This window comes from Spinacia oleracea, chromosome 1, assembly GCF_020520425.1.
Source record: "Spinacia oleracea cultivar Varoflay chromosome 1, BTI_SOV_V1, whole genome shotgun sequence".
Lineage (NCBI taxonomy): Eukaryota > Viridiplantae > Streptophyta > Magnoliopsida > Caryophyllales > Amaranthaceae > Spinacia > Spinacia oleracea.
The window spans coordinates 113,631,625-113,652,174 of NC_079487.1; the positions used below are offsets into that span (position 1 = coordinate 113,631,625).

Below are 20,550 nucleotides of genomic sequence, written 5' to 3' on the forward strand. Positions count from 1 at the left end.
AAATTATTTTACACTTTGTGCGTGCAAGACTTTTTGTTTCAAAAGTAATTAAAGTTTTTTAATACCAGGGAAACTGATTTTGGCACTACACGAAAGTAACATCCTCCATACTACTCCCTCTGTATTTATTTAAGAGATACATTTGCCTTTTCCGGCCGTATTTATTTAAGAGATACACTTGCCATTTTTAGTAACTTATCAACCCCACCATCTAATTAAATAATATATCTACACCCCACCCCACCCTCACCCCTTACTCCCTAAAATGACATGGTCCCCACATATTTTTCTTATTAAAATATCTACTCAACCCCACTTGTTTTACTACTTTATTTCATTCAATTCTTTTTCTTAATATCCGTGTCCGGCTAAGTGTATCTCTCAAATAAATACGGAGGGAGTACTATACTAGTTATTCATTGAAATTGAAAGATTTTACGATACCCAATTCCATTGAATTCCATAAATTTTACCCGTTTGTTCGATAAAGATTATACACTTCCTTCGATTCGAGTTGATGTTAGGAGTACTACACTTACGCGAGTTGTAAGAATTTCCAATATATGTTGGTATGTAAGTATGACCCTGTTCTTTAAAACTGAACTGAACTTAATTTAACTTAACAGAATATTACTGAAATAAATAATAAATAATAAATAATAAATAATAAATAATAAATAATAAATAATAAATAATAAATAATAAATAATAAATAATAAATAATAAATAATAAATAATAAATAATAAATAATAAATAATAAATAATAAATAATAAATAATAAATAATAAATAATAAATAATAAATAATAAATAATAAATAATAAATAATAAATAATAAATAATAAATAATAAATAATAAATAATAAATAATAAATAATAAATAATAAATAATAAATAATAAATAATAAATAATAAATACTCCGTATTAAGTTGAATTGAATTGTATTAAACTGAACTGAACTAAACTAAACTAAACTAAACTAAATTAAATGTTCCTGAACTGAACTAAACTGCGAAATAAGTCCTAAAACTGAAATTAAGCCAAAAAGAACAGAGCCTATGTGCCCATACTAAGAGTAAAACATACTAAAGGTGCTCTGTTATTTGGGAGCTCAAACATGTTTTGGAGTTAATATACACTTTCCCTTTATGTTTTAAATAGTTGAATGTTAAATTAACTGTAATTTTATGCATTTTAATTCCTCTAATTTAAATTGCTTTTACCAAACGTTACCAACGACGGTCAACTTACAACGTTTTTTATTCAATTTGAGGGACTAAACTAAGACTTTAAAAATTTAGGGACTAACCTAAAAATTACCCCGAAATTTAGGGACTATCAGTGTCATTAGCTCCCGATTCTAATGCAATTAAAAAAGAAAGTAAAATTAGAGGAGGTTGGGAAAAAGTAAGTAGGCGGATCACACTGACAACAACATTAACATTAGCAAAATCCAGCTCCTAACCAACGGCTACCCAACTGTTTGGGCCCACATTAACAAAATAAACCTTCGAAGCTACGAATCGCGAAATTCGACCGTTGGAGCCTAAAACCTCATCTCACCTTTAAAACCTAAATACCAAAACCCAATTTGACTTTCCATTTTCCCAGAATTTTACAGCTTCATTCTTACCTTAAACCCTTGCTTACCGTTACAAATTCAACCCCAGAAAATCTTTAATTTTTATTTTTTTTAAAAAGCCCTCTCTTTGGTTGATTTAATTGATCAATTGCAGAGAGAGTGGCATTTTAATTCAACCCAGAAAAAGAAAATCCAGTCTTTTTTGCTGAGAAATTGAGGGGGAAATAAACCCAGAATCAAAGAAAGAAAATGGAGTTTGAACAAAGGAGGAAAAGTGGGATAAATCTGCCATCTGGGATGTCAGAAACATCCCTAAGACTGGACACACCAAAATCAAGAAATGAAACAACCCCATTTCGATCAAATCTCTGTTTATCATCACCAAGATCAGTGTCATCCCCTAGATCAATTACTAGCCTTTCAACAGCTACTCCATCGCCTACGTCGAAAAAGTCGATTTGCAGTGACAGATTTATACCTTGCAGATCTTCTTCTAGGCTTCATGCTTTTGGGTTGATTGAGAAATGTTCTTCTTCCCCTAATAGTAAAAATAACAATAATGGAAAAGAAGGGGGGAATAACAATAGCAATCATGAGGCTTATACTAGATTATTAAAGCAAGAGTTGTTTGGTGCTGATTTTGTTGCTTCTCCTTGTTCTGCTGCAGGCTCACCAATCAGTAGTCCAAACAAGAATATGCTGAGGTTCAAGATGGAGTATTCTTCCCCAAATTCGTCTTTCTCACCCTCCGCCCTCGGCCGTGATTCTGGGTCTTATAATGAGATCTCTACTCCTCCCAAGCCTCCTAGGAGGGTTCCCAAGACACCTCACAAGGTACATTTTTTGTTGATTGATTTAAGGTTTTATCACTCACTTGTTGATTGATTGATTGATTGATATAATGCTTAAGAAATTGTGTGGATTTTAGGTTTTGGATGCGCCATCATTACAGGATGATTTCTACTTAAATCTGGTAGATTGGTCATCTCAAAATCTGCTTGCGGTTGGACTTGGTACCTGTGTATACTTGTGGAATGCATCTAACAGCAAAGTAAGTCTTGTGTTAATCAATTTGGTGCATTTGGGCAATTAGTAAATGTTAGTTTATGATTGAGTTAATTTGATTAAGTGTTCAAACTGAACACTTGTTTTGTGTTGTACTAAAGATGGAAATTTGGGACATGAATTTCAGGTGACTAAATTATGTGATTTAGGACCAAATGATGGTGTTTGTGCAGTTCAATGGACAAAAGAGGGTTCCTATATATCTGTTGGAACAACTAGTGGTCAAGTTCAGGCAAGTGTTGTATTATCAACAAGAAAGTCTAAGTCTTAATAATGTAACCATGAATTTGTAACAATGGCTTTGATCTGTTTTTATTAGGTATGGGATGGGACTCAATGCAAAAAGGTAAGAACACTAAATGGCCATCAAACAAGAGCCGGCGTTTTGGCATGGAGTTCGCGTATATTAGCCTCCGGAAGTAGAGACAGGAACATACTTCAACATGATCTTCGTGTCTCTAATGACTATGTTAGCAAGCTTGTTGGACATAAATCTGAGGTAAAGGCAATGACATATTTTCCTAACCAAACATACTTTTCTCAAAACGTTTAATTTGTTAATGATCATTGACACTACTGTTGATAATGTAATACTTTAGGTATGTGGGTTAAAATGGTCTCATGATGATAGGGAACTTGCATCAGGAGGCAATGACAATCAGGTAATTTGGTAGTGTTGGTTCAAACTTGAAATAGTAATTGGTTTTTTATTTTGCAATGAAAGCTGACTGATTGTAATGAAAAAACAGCTGTTGGTTTGGAACCAGCACTCTCAGCAACCAGTTCTGAAACTGACAGAGCACACAGCGGCCGTGAAGGCCATAGCTTGGTCGCCTCACCAGAGCGGTCTGCTTGCTTCAGGAGGTGGAACTGCTGACCGTTGTATTCGATTTTGGAATACTTCAAATGGGAATCAGATAAACAGCATTGATACAGGAAGTCAGGTATTATTTATGCTCATGCATTTTATTGTGGTTGTCATAGAATGTTTGTAGTTTGCACAAATGGATTAAAATTCTGCAATTTTGGTATGAAATGAAGGTATGCAATCTTGCATGGAGTAAGAATGTGAATGAAATTGTTAGCACTCATGGGTATTCTCAGAATCAGATAATGGTGTGGAAGTATCCTTCATTATCAAAGGTATCATAAGACTTTTGTTGATTGTGTACATTATATTATATTCACATTTGATCCTTGTTAATTCAAAGGAAAATTCTTACTCCAATTGCACAAAACAGGTTGCTACATTAACGGGACATAGTTTGCGAGTTCTCTATCTTGCTGTTTCCCCCGATGGTCAGGTACTACAGTTCGATCTGGTGTTGGCAAGAAATTGTTTGATGGCTCAGTTTGCATTATATTACGGCGTATCTAACACAGTAATTGATATTGCAGACAATAGTGACTGGAGCGGGAGATGAGACCCTAAGGTTTTGGAATATCTTCCCTTCCGTTAAAACACCGGTATGCATGCATGTTGGACCTTAGAGAAAATCTGAATTTGCTTAAAATCAGACTGCTAACTTTTCTTACTTACTTTTTTCAGACACCAGTCAAGGAAACTGGTCTGTGGTCATTGGGACGAACATATATTCGTTGAAAGTCTGGCTGAGTATCTCTATCTATTCAAGAGTGAGCAACGGTACAAGCTAGTAAATTTTGTATAGTGGAATTTTGTATAGAAACTGTGAAAACCTGTGACACGAAATGTAGATGGAAGTTAGTTTAGACAAAATGTACACATGATAGTTTGTTCATTCATCAAAAGTTGGAATTTCTGTAGGTTTAGATTGGAAAACTTTCTCCTCAAATGATGGCTCCAAATTCATGGAAGCCAAATCAATTCTGTCAATAAACTATTGCAAATCATTACAAACTAGCACAAACACCATAAAATTGAAATTTCTTCCAAAATCTTTTACTCTCTTCCCTCAGTCAACTTATCAGAAATTCCTAAGCCTACTTGGACGCAATCCTTGACAAATCAAATATATTTCTCGTGAAGAAGATCTAGTAGCTTTGGGTCTCAACCATGATGCCTTTTTGAAGAGTGGTTTACACATTTGACCAAATTCTACAAGCACACAGAACACTGATGTAAGAACTAACAGCAGCAAATAACTGTCTAAGAGCAACTTCATAGATTGGAAACACAACACACCTTGCATATCTTCACCCTCCAAAAGCTTAATGACAAGGTTTCCCCCAGGAAGCAAGATACCCTTGTCATCTTCAGTATCAGCCTCTTCTTTCGTCTCATGCTCGTCATCTTCTTCCTGGGCAAGAACAGCACTTCCAACAGCCAAGTCAAGGGCTCGCATGCCTAACTCAGCCGATAAGGCTGCATCTTTTGTTTTGATTCCAGATACTAAAGGGCACATATCTGATAAAATGACGGAAAATCCCTTCTGCATATCATAATCATAAGGTTGAGGAGTAATCGCATTCATAATCACACACAACAAAGGATATTATGAAACGAGAAAAGGGGGTGGAGGGAGGTTATTGAGGATTGATACTCTGGATATTAAAACTGAGGGTTCTCAAGCTCAATAACATCATTGAAGAAATTGGACATAAGATCTGTTTCAAATTAACCAGACTATTATCAGTTAAATGATCCTTTTGCATCAAATTCCCTATAGTCTTCTTTCCTTTTGTATCAGATACAATACGACCGAATTATCATAATATTAGTCCATGTCTCCAAGTCTATGCACAATAGATTAACAGCCGCAAACAACAATTGTTTCATGCAGAATTGTTTAAGTTAGCCAAAACATTGAAGCTTGACAAACCTTGGGGGAAAGTGACCTGATATGGTCCCTAGAGAAGCTCATAACATCAGCACAAACAGTTTGGACCCTAGCATCACAATAAGTAGAAGGAACTTTCACCTTCTGCTCTGTGCAAAACACCAAAAATTAATCACATTTCAAAAACCCCAATAACATGACAATATTATCTTAATCACTGATATTAACCCAGATGACGAATTTACCTTTAAGTCAATACCCACAACAACCCCACCACTTTTGGGAGGACCCAAGCTCTGACAAGCAACCTGTTATAAAAGATCATAATGGTTAAAAAGATACCCACATAATGTTCGACGAAATGTCTGAAAGACAAAATAGCGAAAAAAAACCTGAAGCCAGGCGCCTGGAGCACAACCCAGATCAAGCACAGATGATCCTGGCTTAATCAACTTGTATTTCTCTTGTAATTGCAACAACTGTTCTTTCCATTAATTAAAATCACCCAGAAAAAATAAAAAACAGAACTTTAGAGAAATTTCTGGATATAATAGTTTAGATGTGCAGTATAAACACAGTGAGGAAGGAGAAACCTTGAAGGCAGAACGAGCGACGTAACCAAGTCGTTGAGCTTCTCTGTAGAAGAAGTCTGGAACTCCTGCTCCGCTCATCTTTCTCTCTAAATCTTCCTGGGTGTCCTTTGCAGTTCGAGTAAATCAGTTTATCGCAGTAACTACTCCTAAATATTACTGGAGTGGAGTAGTATGATACTATGATTGACGCAGTTCCGCTTTAACATTTGCCTTATTAGGCTCCAACGTTTTTTTTTTTTTTTTTTTTTTGGTGCGAATGAGCCACAAGGGCAATATAAATTATAAATGGGGACGAGAGGATTCGAACCTGAGACCTATTGCACACAGGCCCTCAGTCTTAACCACTAGGCCAAGACATCATTGGTTATTAGCCTCCAACGTTGTTAGCGAGTTAGACTACAATTTTGTGATGTTGTGTTTTTAAGTTAAACGGTAACGCATGCTTTTTGTTGAGCTCGCTGCAGTTTTAAATATTATTTTCTCTGTTTCTAAATACTAATTATCCATAATATTAAATCACGCGTTTCTTAATAAGTGTCTACTTTTTATTTTTGCACCTATATTTTTCTCACCTTTTCATAAATCATGATTGTTTGCGTTTTTTCTTATACATTCTACATTTTTTACATTTTTTTATCACCAGATTCACCACATCCATTTGTATTTGTATTTTATCAATAAACAATTATTTATTTTATTCCTTCCCCAAAAAAATACTCACAATCATTGGTTTTTTACACACTTTTCATTTTCCTTAATTACCGTAAATTCCCTCAACATGGACACTTATTTAAGAACAGAGAGAGTACTCTGTAACTCATGTTTGTTGAGCACGCTACCGTTTGAATAGGCCAATATAACCTACTAAACTTCCATTCTGTGACATTGTCGGCCTCATTCGAAGTCATTTGTAGTTGTAAAATGAATTTGGTAACTGTAATTAGGAAATCCAGTTAAGAATAGAAGAAGAAGATTGAACGCACCCTTAGTGAAACTTTTTAGAAGCACATAAAGTCAGATGATACAGATGGAAATGTTGGCTAATGAGATTTAACCAACCAAAAACTTGAACTTACATGGGAAACATACAGGGGTTTCCAGCAGTTGCACTACCTAGGTTACGTTGCATCGACACTTATGCAATGCAAAGATACACATGCCTTCCATTAAGGCTTTCTCCTATAAAACAAAACAAAAGCAGAAGCTACCCAGATAAACCTCCACAACTAGCAGTGGCTTTCGTAAGGTTACGATGTTTTTGTCCCACAGTTTCTTAAGAATCCTTCAGCTCAAGTGTTTTAGCTCGTAAATGGTCAAATTTACCAGCCATAATCATCCAACTTAGAAGCTTCTTTTCTGATTCTGCAATCTATGATCTACCAAACCCTCTTGCTGGTTTCAGGGATCCGACATCTTCACAAATTCTTAAAGGATGCCGACTGGCATAACTTATGCCTTAATGGACATACCCCAAAAATGCAAAGATACATTTTAAGAGAAATCTCCCAGGAAGATGAACTGCTTTATATGTGGTAGCTGGTATTCTGGTAGGCAGTAGTTCCATTTCTCCCTAACCTGGAAAAGGACACAGTGTTAAACTGCATAATAAAAGGCTAAATAAAAAAAATTAAGTAGACCTATGAACTTTGGTTGACCTTTTACCAAGTCATTTGAAATGAGAAGCATTTGACACATTTCAGTAGGAGTCTGACTTCAACATGAAATTCTTGATCACCCGTCATTAGGAGGGCTCTTCATAGACAGGCTTCCAAGTTGTGAGTGCATAGACAATTCTACCCTTCCATCCCTGCAACAACCAATGCCCGTCTTCATCAATGGAGTAATCTTTGTGATACACAGATTTCACCCTCTTTTTCGCCATATTCAATGTCTCGGGGTTTAAAGGTAGCTGTCTGAATCCAGCCCTTTCATTTCGGACTTGCCACTGCTTGTATGTCTCTGGCCTTTCTATCCTTTCTAAACCCTCACAAGCAATCACATTCATCGCTTGTCTCCCAAATATCTCTCTCTCAATCAATACCCTTTCTTCGATATCCCGTGGAAGATTAGTCTCAAGCAAATCAAACAGAGTTGAGAAATGAAAGAGAGCCTCGCGGAATCGAGTAATGAAAAAGGGGGAATTGAAAGCCCCGTTAACAACACCTTGTATGAAAATTTCTGGTTTTATCTGCTTTATGAGATTGAGAACCATATCTCTCGGACATTCAACCATTGCTGTTTCCTCGGGTACATATTTAAATCTGAACATGGAATTCACAACAAGTACCTCATCACTATCAATCTTGAGATCTTCAACCGTAAGTGTTTCCCACTTCTTTGCAATAGCATTGAACTCGAATGTTATGCCAAAAGACTCAGCATAGTTCTTCAAGCGACGCCCTGTCTCCTCTACCCTTTTGGCAGGCCGAAACCCCGGTTGTGGATTATCAACTCCAGTAATACGAATTTTGGGGGGCCCACCAGGTCTTGATGAAAGGCGCTGAAATAGACAAGGCCATTGGAAACCATAGACTATACCAATGTCAATAATATGAAGTTGTGTTGCTTTCTCCGCCACCTCTGTAATCGCTCTATTACAGAAGAAATTTCCCATTTTCTTAAAAGGACATACGGCTAAAAACATATGGTAAGCTCTCAAGATATCAATAGCAGATGCAGGGCCAGTGAGAAGACAGCTATATATAGGAGTTCCAACACCAGCAAGGCGTGCCTCTAATCCATCTGCAAAATAGTGTGCCAGTCTTTGATTTCCATCTCCAGTTGGAGAAGAATATTGCCTAATTTGCCTAAGCAAGTCATTTGCATTCCTTTGATCATTTGATCCAACAGCTTGCGCACACAGGCTTAACAGGGATCTTAAATCTATTACTTCTCTCCTACTCCCTTGTCTCCTACCACGTCCTCTGCCGCCACTACCAGACCCCTTTGGCTGACCATTTTGTGCGTTTTTGTTTAGTCCACTCTGTAAAACTTCCCGAAGGTCAGCATCATTTTTACCTCCACTACACAATAACACCTTATCAAACATTTCTGATCTCATAACTGCCTCATCAGAAACATGAGAAACAGCTGACTGCTTATTCCCCCTTCTTTCCTCTGACTGCAATTCATCTCGATTGCGATGCTTTGTTCCACCCAAAACCTCTGCTGGAATCTCATTTTTATGTACATTTTCCAGCTTAACTACTGAATCACGGGAAGAGGAGCTTCTATTCATCAAATCTTTGGACAAAATAAACTTTGGTAGAAACTTATTTGCTTCCTCAATCCCTTTGTGAAACTGCAACATCGACTGACTATCATTGAATATCTCGGACACACTAAGGGCACTCACAGGAGATTCTGCTGTTGCATCCACCAAACCAATAGCATTACTTGCTAAGTTAAATGGTGACTCATAGTGGTTCAATTGCATAACATCATATTGCCCCCCTGAATAATTCGATGAACTGTATGATGTTTGCAATGACAAGTTCGAGGAAGGTCTATTCGAGGAACTGAAAGATGTTTGCAATGACAAGTTCGGGGAAGGCACGGAAAAATCAACTATGGGTAAAGGGTTATATCCATAAGGGTAAACAGACCAATTAGGGTCTATGAAGCTGCTACTACTACTCGCTCCACTGTAAGCATCAGTGACAAAACTACTAACACCATTGACTTTCCAGTTATCATGCTTAATATGAGGCAAATTATATTGGTTTTGTGGAGAAGGATACTGCTCCCCTAACACATCATACAATGTTTTCTCCGTTGCTTCAAGAGCTGAAGGCTCATGATATAGACGGGTTTTCTCTTCCTCGTCCTCTTCCATCAGAACTTGGGTGATGTACTTAAGTACAGCATCACTAAAATCATAATCTTCATGAAGGGATGACTCAGTATCCTGACCCTGACCTACCGACGGCAAAACCACATTCAAATTTGGGTTTGGGGGGATCAATGAAGGATTTTCAAAACTCAAATTCAAATTGGAATTGTGTAATTTCGATGTATTAACAAGATTGTTACTTGCCAAAATCGGAACCTTTTGGTCACTGAACTTGATTCGATGCAAAGTCCCATATAATTCCTCTAATTGTGGATCCATTTGCACAACTATTGCAAAAACACAACATGAAAAGTCACAAAATGAAGATAAAATCAGCAACTTTTTTTTAAGGTAATAACCTTCACACAAGATCGCAACCCTAATGAGTAATGACAGAATAAGATCAATAGTTCAAGACATTTAGTTCACTTCAGCTGAAAAAGTTACCAAATTCAACATATAGCTTCCAAAAAAAAAAGAACAGATCAGGAAATCAACTATTTTTCACACAAATCACAGCTTAAACCCAATAAAGTTTAGTACAAGTAGACAAACCCAGTCCAAAATTCAGCATATCTCATACAAATCTAAGCTTAAAACCCAATAAAATGAGCATAAACACTTGAACAAGGAAATACCCAATTCAAAATTTCAACTAATTTCATACAAAACTCAGCTCAATACTCAATATACTCAATAACATTAAAATACAGCAAAAAAAATTCTTGAGAAAATGAAAGAAATACCTGAGCATAAATACTTCAAAGGAGGGAGAAAGAAGTTCAAAAGAGTCAACTTTCTGAGCTAAAACCCTTGAGCGAGAGAGAGAGAGAAAGAGAAGGATCTAGAAAGAGAAAAGTGGTATTGTATTGCAGAGATAAACAACAGTTTTTATTTTGCAGAGATTCGGAATATGAAGCTCAGTGACTCAGTCACCCATTAAAATTGGTTTGATTTTATCGATTATTTTAATTAATTAATTATTAATCAAGATTAGAGAGTGGCTCACTTTCTTAAACACACCCACTAATCTTTTGATTATTCTCAATCTTTGTCGTCTGTGATTAGCCACTAATTATTCGTTTATTTTGACGTTTGGCTTACCACATTGTCCGTTTACTTTTACAAGCAAGAATTAGGAAATGAATCCTATTTGTGAGAAAACTGAGAAAGCATATACTTTCGATTATTTGTGGTTGTTGTAATGTTGTGTCTTAAATCTTAATCAAGTCGCTTATCCCTTTAGTCCTTGACTTTTTTACTCTTTGTCAAAGGGTAAACAATAACTTGACCAAATAAAATCAATTAATGTAATAATATTATAATATTATCTCCACCCAATACTAAAATGCTATGGACATTGTGGCGTGACTTTCAACTACTCCCTCCGTTTCTTTTTGTTCGTTACGTTTGAACTTTTGCATGTTTATTAACGTATAATAAAGATTATTTTTTATTAAAAAAATAAACCCAAGTAAAACATCAATCCACTAATCACTACAACAACCAATAAGATTGGTTTATTTATCAAAATGAATAAATAATAGAAAAGCACAAAGATTGCTAACTTAACATACTTGAGAAAACGTAAAGAAAATTTAATGAGTTGAAAAAATTGGACCAATTAAAATTAAAAGATGGCACAAAAAATGATAGTATAGTGAGTTTATAAAAGGAAAGATTATCCAAAGTAACAAACATTGTGAAACACCCTAAAAGAATACGTAAGAAACAAAAAGAAACGGAGGGAGTAATATAATAAGTTTATAAAAGGAAATATTCTCTCACGTAACAAACATTGTGAAACACCCTAAAAGTAATACGTAACAAACAAAAAGAAAGGGAGGAAGTACAAAGTAGAAGTAGTAACTTAATCGGATTTTTCACCAAATGCCCCTGAGGTTTACTTTAATGCACCAAATACCCCTAAACTTTCCAAAATGCACCAAACACCCCTGACGTATGCAATAATATCATTAAATGCCCTTTTGTCTGACGGACGTTAACCCTCCGTTACCATGTTTTTACCTTGTTGCCCTTACTTGTCCTTTCTGGCGCCATATCAAAAAAGAAAAGAAAAAATTCAAAACCTAACTTCCCAACTTATTCCTCGACATTTCTCTCTGTTCTCTTACACCATTAGAGAGCACTTGAGTACCAAACCAAAGAGAGAGAAAGATCGAAATTCGCTGGGATTTGTGTAAAACAACTCGCAATAGTTAGTCGAAGTAAATCCCCACGAAAAGATCGACAATTTGGTCCAAAAATCTGCAGTTTTCGCGAGTCCTACAAAAGTGGGTGCAAGGAGAGCAAAGGACTGGAATTTGTGGCTTCAACTTCATCAAAATTGTGTCAAGGTTAGTTCACTCAATTCGTTTCTTGTTCTTGGTGCTATTTTTTGCGAATTTTGCTTTGATTAGGGTTAGGGTTTTGCTAAAATCGTGATTTTTCCATGAGATGGGTTAACTTGAATTTTGGGGTGTTAATGGTAAAACATAGTGTCTGGTTGTGCTTTGTTGTTTTGCCTAATGATTTAGTTCATTAATTTGAATTTTTGTGTTGTGTTTATTGTTTGTATAGGATGGTCGCAATTTGGTTGTTATGTCATTATAATGATCGGAATTTTGATGTGAGGGTACAAGATACTGATGAAACGAACTACATGGATTTGGTTGATGACTTGTTTGATGATTCTATTAAGCAAGATGTTCTGATTCCCGATTTATTTAGATTGTTTTATGTTAATCCTAGTACGAATAAAAGAGTAGAATTGTTGAATGATGTTGGTTTGATGGGCATGTGGGGTTTATTTAAGCGCACAGATACTGTGGAAATATGGATAGAGAAGGCAAATGAGAAGGAAACTTCAATCCAATTTAGGACTGCAGTTAAGAAAAGGAAGGATAGGAAGGAAAGGAAGGTTGCAGAACTTAGAAGGAAAGCTGAGGAGTTTGAGAGGGAGAGGGAAGAGGAAAGGAGAAGGTTAGAAAGGGAGGCTGAGATTCAAAGGGATTTGGAGGAGCAATTGGCAAACACAGTGGCAGTTGAGGTGCCTGTGTATGATGTTGAGGATTTAAGCGTAGAGTACGTACGTGTTTACAGCTCACAACATGCTGACTGCTTTTCCCCGGGAGGTTCCCAGCCACCAAATACACAAAAAGAGCCTTCACCACCACCAAGAGAGCCCTCACCACCACCAAATAATCCATCACCACCACCAAGAAGTCCCTCACCACCACCAAATAATCCATCACCACCACCAAGAAGTCCCTCACCACCACCAAATAATCCATCACCACCACCAAGAAGTCCCTCACCACCACCAACCTCACCACAGACACAACCACAGCAACAACAACAACAGACAGAACATCAGCAACAACAACAAACAGAACATCAACAACAACAACAAACAGAACAACAGCAACACCAACCCACAGAACAGCAGCAACAACATCAAACAGAACACCAGCCAGATCAGACACCCCCTCCTAACAGGGCTGAGTTAAACAAAGGGAGGGGTTTCAGAATTTCCAGAAGTCATGCTAAGAAGACGGGTGAGTTTGTTCCTAAGAAGAGGGGGGGAAGGCCTGCTGGTTCAAGGGTGAGGAAACCCACTGCATACAATGTGGAGGAAGAGGAGCAATGGGATGATGAGAGTGATGATGAAAATTTTGAGGAGAGTGAGAGTGATAGTGAAACTGGTTTCAACTCCGACGATTTAATTGACGAAGAAATTGAAGAAGATGAAGAACAAGATGTTCTTAAGGAGGTAATTTCTGAGAGAAGTTTTGAGGATCATTTAGATGGGAGTAATAAGCTGGATAATTTGTATGCAAATGGGAAAGTTGCATAACTAGAAGTAAGTTTAGGATTCAGTTTAGTATTTCTGTTTTAAAGCTTAGGTTTATTTTGAAAAACAACTTAGGTTGTGGCACATTTTGGCATTTTTTTGTAAAGCTACCCACAACTTGATGTTCGGTTTATTTTGGAAACAAACTATTTCAGTTACGAGTTCAAAGACTTGCATATTATTGATAAATGAAATTCATGTGCTCGTGCCATTACAACCATCATTGTTTGTCTTGATTACTTCTTTACTACAAACATTAGACACAAAAACATTACAATTCCTATTTTAATTGTTGCAGCTTGGAATTTTTTGAGCTCTTTCACTCTTTTCTTCAGTTTCTTCAGTTTGTCACTTATATTGTTGTTGTCTTCCGATGTTCCCTCATACTCTATATTGCTCTGTTGCTGTTGGTGTTGTTGATTTTGGTGTAGAACACTTCCTTTGCACCACATAAAATGGTTACAAGGATCACACTTGTAATATAGCCTCTGTGGATTTTTGGATGTCTCGGAGCTTTTTATTGCACATTTTTTGGAACAAATAGGACAACATTTGTTTGGAACAAGTATGTATGAAAACATATTGGATGATGATGTATTGGAACAAGAACTCATGCTGTGTTGTTGTTCTTGCTGCTCTGTTGTTGCTGCTTCTGTTGTTGATGCTTCTGTTGTTGCTGCTTCTGTTGTTTGTTATTGTTGTTGTTGTGTTGTGTTGTTCTTGCTGCTGGTGTTGTCTATTCTTGTTGTTGCTGTGTTGTTCTTGCTGCTGGTGTTGTGCTGTGTTGAAGTCCTTGATGCTGCTGCTATTGGTGTTTGTTCTTGTTGCTCTGCTGTCTTGTTATTCTTGTTGTTGCTGCTGCTGCTGTTGTTGTTTGTTCTTGCTGTTGCTGCTGCTGGTGTTGCAGGGTTCTGCTTGTTGTTGGTGCTCCTGTTGCAGTGTTCTGGTTGTGCAGGTGGGGGTTTGGGGTGGACTGTTTGTGCAGTTGGGGGGGATTGGGGTTTAGGGCAGTGTGGTGTTGTTGTTGGGTATGGTATATATAAGGGAAATTAGTGTATGGGTGACTGCAACGGCTATATTATTCAAATTCAACGGCTAGTTTTTGGAAAAAAAATTACCAAACCTCAGGGGTATTTGGTGCTTTTTACCAAACCTCAGGGGTATTCGGTGCATTATGTTTTAACGAACTAACTGCCTAACGGAGGGTTAACGTCCGTCAGACAAAAGGGCATTTAATGATATTATTGCATACGTCAGGGGTGTTTGGTGCATTTTGGAAAGTTTAGGGGTATTTGGTGCATTAAAGTAAACCTCAGGGGCATTTGGTGAAAAATCCGTAACTTAATTGGTAGTGTTCTTTGAGAACGTATGAACGGATTAAACTCTCATTGTTGTAACTCTTGGAAGGGTGACATTTGATTTAACTTAATGTTTTCACTATTATCTCTTCATATATGTATCCCTAAAGTTTATAAACTCCAAAAATAAAAAGTTTTAAAACTCCCTCCAATCCTCCATCCCTTAGTTGCTCAAATGGCTGTTTTGGGGTCAAATTTCTAACCATTGACCACGAATTATTAATTACGTATAGAAATTTATATAGTCATGTAAAAAAGTTAAATTCATTTCAATGTAGATTTCTATAATATCAACGTTTTATAATTCTTTCACGTATTAAATTAGAGATATTTTTGTTTTTAGTCGGGTATTATAAAATATTTAATCGATAGAGTAATTTCATTATCATTATCATTTCTGGCTCACAATACCAAAAAAAAAAAAAAGTCGTATTCATGCTAGACAACTTTTGTTCTAATTGGTCATTTCTATCCTTATTCATTATTCTTAAAGCGATGATTAAATTTTACATAGGCCTAATCCAAAATTTCTACCAACTTATTTATTCAAATCATGGCAGTCCTTTTCAAGAATGCAAATTTTTTATTATAATAACTAACCTTAAAAGAAATGCCAACATCCATACAAGAATTCTAGTACTCCTTAAAATTAGAAAAAGAGTACTAAAAGTTTTGTTAATGGGATAACCTTCAGCTGCCTATAAAGGTTAATTAAATGCACACCTTTTTTTTTTTTTTTTTGAGTCATTCCATCTTTGCTCACAATGATTCTTATTCATCGCACCTTAATAAAGTTGACCATGGGAGGAATGACCCACTATGTCCGGTCCATCAGGCTTGTTTAAATAGTGGGATTGGACCATTTTTAAAAAAAAAATCAAAAATTTGGAACGGATATGAGAGAGATAATATTTTTCGTAGGTAAGCCCGCCCGACCTGTTTATAAAAAGTAAAATTATTTTATAATTTTTTAGTTAGTCTGTTATACATGTATTTTATTTTATTTTATTTTATTTTGCAAGTAATAGAACATTGGATTCTTAAACTTTTAGTGGGTAAAACTTTTTACTTTCATTATTAACTTATCTATTTAAGACAAATAACTTGATTCTTTCTCACATTCTTATTAGCATATCCCACGATTTTAATTTTTCACTTTGTTTTATAGGATGGAACTCGAAAATTTAAGATTAATAAAAATTTAAACCATAAACATAAATTAATTAATTGTATTTAGTAAAAAGAAAAATAGTTTCAATCTCGTAAGCCCGCAGGCAAGCCCGACCCGTTTAATTGACAAGTACAAACAAGAAGTCAACCCTGCAAAAAAGGGCTTGATTTTTCCATTCTAGGCCCGTTTGACAAAAATATAAGCTTAAATCCGGTTTGTTACCCGTCCAAGCCTGCAAATGATCACCTCTACACCTTAACAACTTACTCTTATCAATTTATCATTTCCGATAAAGAAGAAAAAACATATTATGTAACATACCATATCCGGAGTATAAATAAATACAAACATGCCATAAAGTTATACTTAACCTCTGTTAAGTTTAGTGTAAAACGTTTTCAGTGAAAATTAGAAAACGCAATTCTAAACTATTTTTCCTATGTTTGGTTTCTTACAAGAAAATTAATAGAAAAATGAAAATTGGAGAAGATTAGGAAGAGGAAGGTAAGGGGAAAAAAGTGGAAAGTTGGTTTCCCTTTCTCTCAAATGAAAAAAGGTTTTCCACCTTTGAAGGAGTTATATGAAAAATCGTTTTCCATTCCTTGCCAAACCAAACAACGTAAAATGAGTGAAAATGTGATTTTTTTTCCTTCTGTGAAAGCGTTTTAAACCAAACCAAACAGAGCCTTAGGGGGTTTAGTTTGGTGTAAAATATTTTCCTACAAAATAATAGTTTTTTTTTTTCTTTTGAAAGTCATATCATGAATGAAAAATAGAAATACCTATAGCAATAAAGTAGATTTTGAAAATTAAAAAATATTTTGTGATTTTGGTTTTCAATTCTATAAAAAAAACAAAAATTTGGTAAAAAAAAACGATATCGAATGAGCCCTTAGTTGGAGGTTTTCTAAGACGATAATAAGTAGAGGACACTACTAGCAATAAAATAATGTTTTCAACAATTGTTGCATTCATTTGATACTATACAACATAGTTTGATAAAAGCAGGGTCATAGCATTTTGTCATTTGGTACCAAACAACAACATAGTTTGGTACTCACAAGTTAACGTAGTTGCATTTTCATTTGGTACCAAACAACATAGTTTGGTACTCACAAGTCAAAGCCAGCTAGGAAATACGGACACGTCAGCTGAACCACGTGTCCCGCGTCAGACATATATTGGACAAAGATACTATGTGGACAGGTAAAATTATGTGTACGGCACGCGGAATCAATCGTCCGGTATTTTTTCCGGACTCGGGGACACGGATCGGATACGCGACGGAGTCTTGTTGGACACATTTTAGACACATATTTCAATATATATTAGTCAAATTTTCATATTTTTACTTTCTTTTCTCAATTCTTTCAAAGGTCCACAAACTCATTCTCAAAAACTCAAACCCTCATACTCTTTGTTGTTGTGGTGCAGCCGTCAATACTTTACTCTTCAGATTTGTAACCTATCTTCCTATCGCTTCCTGTCTTAATTGGTAATTAAGCATGTATTTTTATTTTAAATATAACAAGTCAATTTATGATATATGCAGCTTTATATTTGTATTAATTTGTAATTAATCAATTGTGTCACTTTATATTTGGTGATTTGAATTGGGGATAAATTAAATAATTTATTTTTGTGGCAATATAATTATTTTTTGTTTTTAATTAATGATTTTGATCTCATCTATTTTGATATATTATTTTTATTATTATTTTTCATGTCCACGTGTCCGTCATTTTTAATGGCGATTCCGTACCCGTATCGTATCCGTATCTGTGCTCGTAATCGTTTTGGTACAACCTAGAGTCAAATGCAAATGTTTTTGTGGGTCAATCTCATTAAATGAGATGAAGTTACCATTTTAGCCTTATTATTGTCTTTGTGGACACTACTTATTATTGTCTAAGACTTTCTCCCCTTATAGTTGTGGCATGGGGTGAAAAATAAATTTTGTCAATGATGAAAATAACTCTCTCAAGGTTAGAATCCATTCTAAAAAAAGGTAAACCAATCTTCTCCTCTACCTCTTTCTTCTCTCTCTTCCCTCTTCCCATCAATCCTCACTAGGCATGGGCATGTGATGGGTCTAGTTAGACACATGCTCATATTTTTCATGTGGACCATACCTGCCCCAAATTTTCTAGGTTTGAAAATTTCATACCCATACCCAAATCAGATGGATGTGGCAGATCTGGGGTCCAAATTTGGTCTGAAATTAATCTTGAGATTTTATTGATTTAGAGACCATATATAATATTTTAAAGCATTAATTTGACCATCATTTACCATCACATTTGTACATAAATATCATAAGTTAGGCTTCGTTATGTCTATCTTATTTCCACTTATTTAAGGAAAAATAAGTTTAGGAAAAATAAGGGGTTAGCCAATTATATTTTATAGCTAAAATAAGTTTTGCTAAGTTCTAAAAAGTTCAAATAAGTCAAGATAAGATGAGTTCAGAAAAATTATGTGAAAAATTAGGTAAATAGAATGTACCCTTAATACACATTGCTTCCCTTACAATTCAACATAAAAATATGCCAAAAAATAGTTATATTAGTATGACTTATTATTTTAATAATTGAACGGATCCATGGGTCGGATCTGGATAGGGTCTGGGTCTAAAAATATTGGACCCAAACTCGTAGTTAAAAAGTTGGCCTACATTCGCTTCAGATACAATGAATCTCAAATAATTGGACACACACAAAAATGGGGCGGTTCCAACAAGATCTAGTCGGGTCTGAACCCATGCATATCCCTCATCCTCACTCATCTACTCTCATTTTTCTTGTAAGGAACTATATAAAAAAAAAGTTATTTGAAATTGTGTTTTGGATTTTTTGTCATTTAACACCTTAGAAAAACTAGTTTTTGTAATTTAACACCTTACTTATTTTTTATTGTTTTTAAACACCTTAAAAAACAAAAACATTTAGAAATCAATACCACTTGACAATTTTTGTTAGAAAAAACATTAGTTTTTAACTATGCTAAAGTTCCCACGGCATGATATGGTGGTAAACAACTCCTTCTACCATCAAATTATGCTTTGGAAGTTATAGCATGATTAAAAATCAACGTTTTTTTCTTATGGAAATCGTTAAGCGGTGTTGATTTATAAATTTTTAGACTTTTAAGGTGTTTAAATATAATAAAAAATAAATAAGGTGTTTAATTACAAAAACTAATTTTTTTAAGGTGTTAAATGACAAAAAAAATCCTTGTGTTTTTCCTCAAAACTATTTTCCACACAAAATTATTTTCCGATGGGTAGTAGTAAAGTTGTGGGTCCTTGGTTGGTGTGTGGGGATTTTATTAATCCTTTGGATCTCACTGATAGGGTTGGTTCTATTGTGTCTTTGGCTGAAAGAGAAAGCTTCAAGAATTGTGTCTCTTTGTGCGGTCTTTCTTATATCAAATCTTCTGGTTGCTTCTTTACTTGGAGTAACAAACAACATGGTGATCGAAGAGTCTTTTCTAGACTAGATAGGATGTTAGGTAATGATGATTGGAGTGTTTTTACTCTGATTCTTTAGCTAATTTACTTCATGAAGGCCAATTTGGTCATTGTCATGCTGTGTTAGGTACTCTAAGTACAATTGTGGGGAAAAGGAGGCCTTTAAAATATTTTAATATGTGGTATGTCGCTCCTGATTTTCTGGATTCATTCAAAAGTAACTGGTATGATTTTGTATCTGGTGTTTCTATTTATAAAGTTGTGCCAAAGCTGAAAAGATTAAAAATTGTGTTAAAAGAGCTTTCTAAGCTGAAGTTTTGTGATATTCAAAATAGTGAAGCTGCTGCCCTCCAAAAGTTGTTGGAGTGCCAGAAAGAGCTTCATATATCTATAGGGAATCCTAATTTGGCATCCTCGGAGAAGGAGGCAGCTGATCACTGTAAGCTAATTCACAAATCTTATCTCAGTTTCTTAAAGAAGAAAAGTAAGTTGCATTGCCTTAAGGCTGGGGATTCAAATCAGGGCGGACCCACTATGCACAATTTTTTAATTCAAAAATCAGTTTAGTAGGTTGAGTTTTAAAAAAACACATACTTGGTTGCAAAGCTAGGATGCGCGTGAGATTGAAAAATAAGGATAAAGTCCTCCTTTAAATCTTGGGACCACATCTTTTAAATTAATAATAAATGAATATAGGTAAAAGTAAAACACAAAGTATTTTTTAACTTTTGGGCACACATGAGTCTTTCTTCTTGTTTTGCTCTTCTTTTAGGGGTTTAATCCCCTCTTTTTCACCCAAAGAAAAAAAGGTATTGTCTCTGTTTGTTAGCCGCAATAGGTATTACCGTATTACTTTTGCAGAATTGC

At 35.4% G+C, this 20,550-nt stretch overlaps 4 protein-coding genes across 5 annotated transcripts; 2 read left to right on the top strand and 2 right to left on the bottom strand.

Moving 5' to 3' along the window:
- The first annotated feature begins 1,569 nt into the window (after positions 1 to 1,569).
- On the top strand, positions 1,570 to 4,530 carry LOC110794811 (B-type cell cycle switch protein ccs52B). The gene is made up of 10 exons (XM_021999772.2): positions 1,570 to 2,417; positions 2,512 to 2,634; positions 2,776 to 2,880; positions 2,968 to 3,147; positions 3,248 to 3,310; positions 3,398 to 3,592; positions 3,690 to 3,791; positions 3,890 to 3,952; positions 4,047 to 4,115; positions 4,198 to 4,530. Exons 1-10 carry the CDS (start codon positions 1,833 to 1,835, stop codon positions 4,249 to 4,251), a joined length of 1,539 nt encoding a protein of 512 aa, XP_021855464.1. The 5' UTR covers positions 1,570 to 1,832; the 3' UTR covers positions 4,252 to 4,530.
- Positions 4,376 to 6,237, bottom strand: LOC110794812 (uncharacterized). Its single transcript, XM_021999773.2, has 6 exons — positions 6,001 to 6,237; positions 5,800 to 5,886; positions 5,653 to 5,715; positions 5,450 to 5,551; positions 4,813 to 5,059; positions 4,376 to 4,725 (listed from the first exon to the last, which is right to left on the bottom strand). Exons 1-6 carry the CDS (start codon positions 6,076 to 6,078, stop codon positions 4,595 to 4,597), a joined length of 708 nt encoding a protein of 235 aa, XP_021855465.2. The 5' UTR covers positions 6,079 to 6,237; the 3' UTR covers positions 4,376 to 4,594.
- Positions 6,238 to 6,973: 736 nt separating this feature from the next.
- LOC110794813 (scarecrow-like protein 33) lies at positions 6,974 to 10,760 on the bottom strand. Of its 2 annotated transcripts, none has more exons than XM_021999775.2 (3): positions 10,579 to 10,760; positions 7,663 to 10,119; positions 6,974 to 7,575 (listed from the first exon to the last, which is right to left on the bottom strand). In XM_021999775.2, exon 2 carries the CDS (start codon positions 10,109 to 10,111, stop codon positions 7,742 to 7,744), a length of 2,370 nt encoding a protein of 789 aa, XP_021855467.1. In that variant the 5' UTR covers positions 10,112 to 10,119; positions 10,579 to 10,760; the 3' UTR covers positions 6,974 to 7,575; positions 7,663 to 7,741. The 2 variants fall into 2 exon arrangements, with proteins under 2 accessions (XP_021855467.1, XP_021855466.1); XM_021999774.2 differs by having other exon boundaries at positions 7,656 to 10,119; positions 10,579 to 10,759.
- Positions 10,761 to 11,714: 954 nt separating this feature from the next.
- On the top strand, positions 11,715 to 20,250 carry LOC130465617 (uncharacterized). Its single transcript, XM_056834451.1, has 4 exons — positions 11,715 to 12,189; positions 12,413 to 13,679; positions 14,625 to 14,718; positions 19,781 to 20,250. Exons 2-4 carry the CDS (start codon positions 12,414 to 12,416, stop codon positions 20,248 to 20,250), a joined length of 1,830 nt encoding a protein of 609 aa, XP_056690429.1. The 5' UTR covers positions 11,715 to 12,189; position 12,413.
- The last annotated feature ends 300 nt before the right edge of the window (positions 20,251 to 20,550 follow it).

Excerpts from the sequence above, each read along its gene's own strand:
- LOC110794811 (XM_021999772.2), top strand. The coding sequence starts at position 1,833 with ATGGAGTTTGAACAAAGGAGGAAAAGTGGGATAAATCTGCCATCTGGG. Across the intron at positions 3,311-3,397 it reads CAGGAGGCAATGACAATCAG|CTGTTGGTTTGGAACCAGCA; the intron begins GTAATTTGGTAG and ends ATGAAAAAACAG. Across the intron at positions 3,792-3,889 it reads AGTATCCTTCATTATCAAAG|GTTGCTACATTAACGGGACA; the intron begins GTATCATAAGAC and ends TGCACAAAACAG.
- LOC110794813 (XM_021999775.2), bottom strand. The coding sequence starts at position 10,111 with ATGGATCCACAATTAGAGGAATTATATGGGACTTTGCATCGAATCAAG.
- LOC130465617 (XM_056834451.1), top strand. The coding sequence starts at position 12,414 with ATGGTCGCAATTTGGTTGTTATGTCATTATAATGATCGGAATTTTGAT. Across the intron at positions 13,680-14,624 it reads ATTTGTATGCAAATGGGAAA|TGTTCTGGTTGTGCAGGTGG; the intron begins GTTGCATAACTA and ends CTCCTGTTGCAG. Across the intron at positions 14,719-19,780 it reads TGGTGTTGTTGTTGGGTATG|GCCAATTTGGTCATTGTCAT; the intron begins GTATATATAAGG and ends TACTTCATGAAG.
- LOC110794812 (XM_021999773.2), bottom strand. The coding sequence starts at position 6,078 with ATGAGCGGAGCAGGAGTTCCAGACTTCTTCTACAGAGAAGCTCAACGA. Across the intron at positions 5,060-5,449 it reads TCAGGTCACTTTCCCCCAAG|AAGGGATTTTCCGTCATTTT; the intron begins GTTTGTCAAGCT and ends TATGATATGCAG. Across the intron at positions 4,726-4,812 it reads GGAGGGTGAAGATATGCAAG|AATTTGGTCAAATGTGTAAA; the intron begins GTGTGTTGTGTT and ends GTGTGCTTGTAG.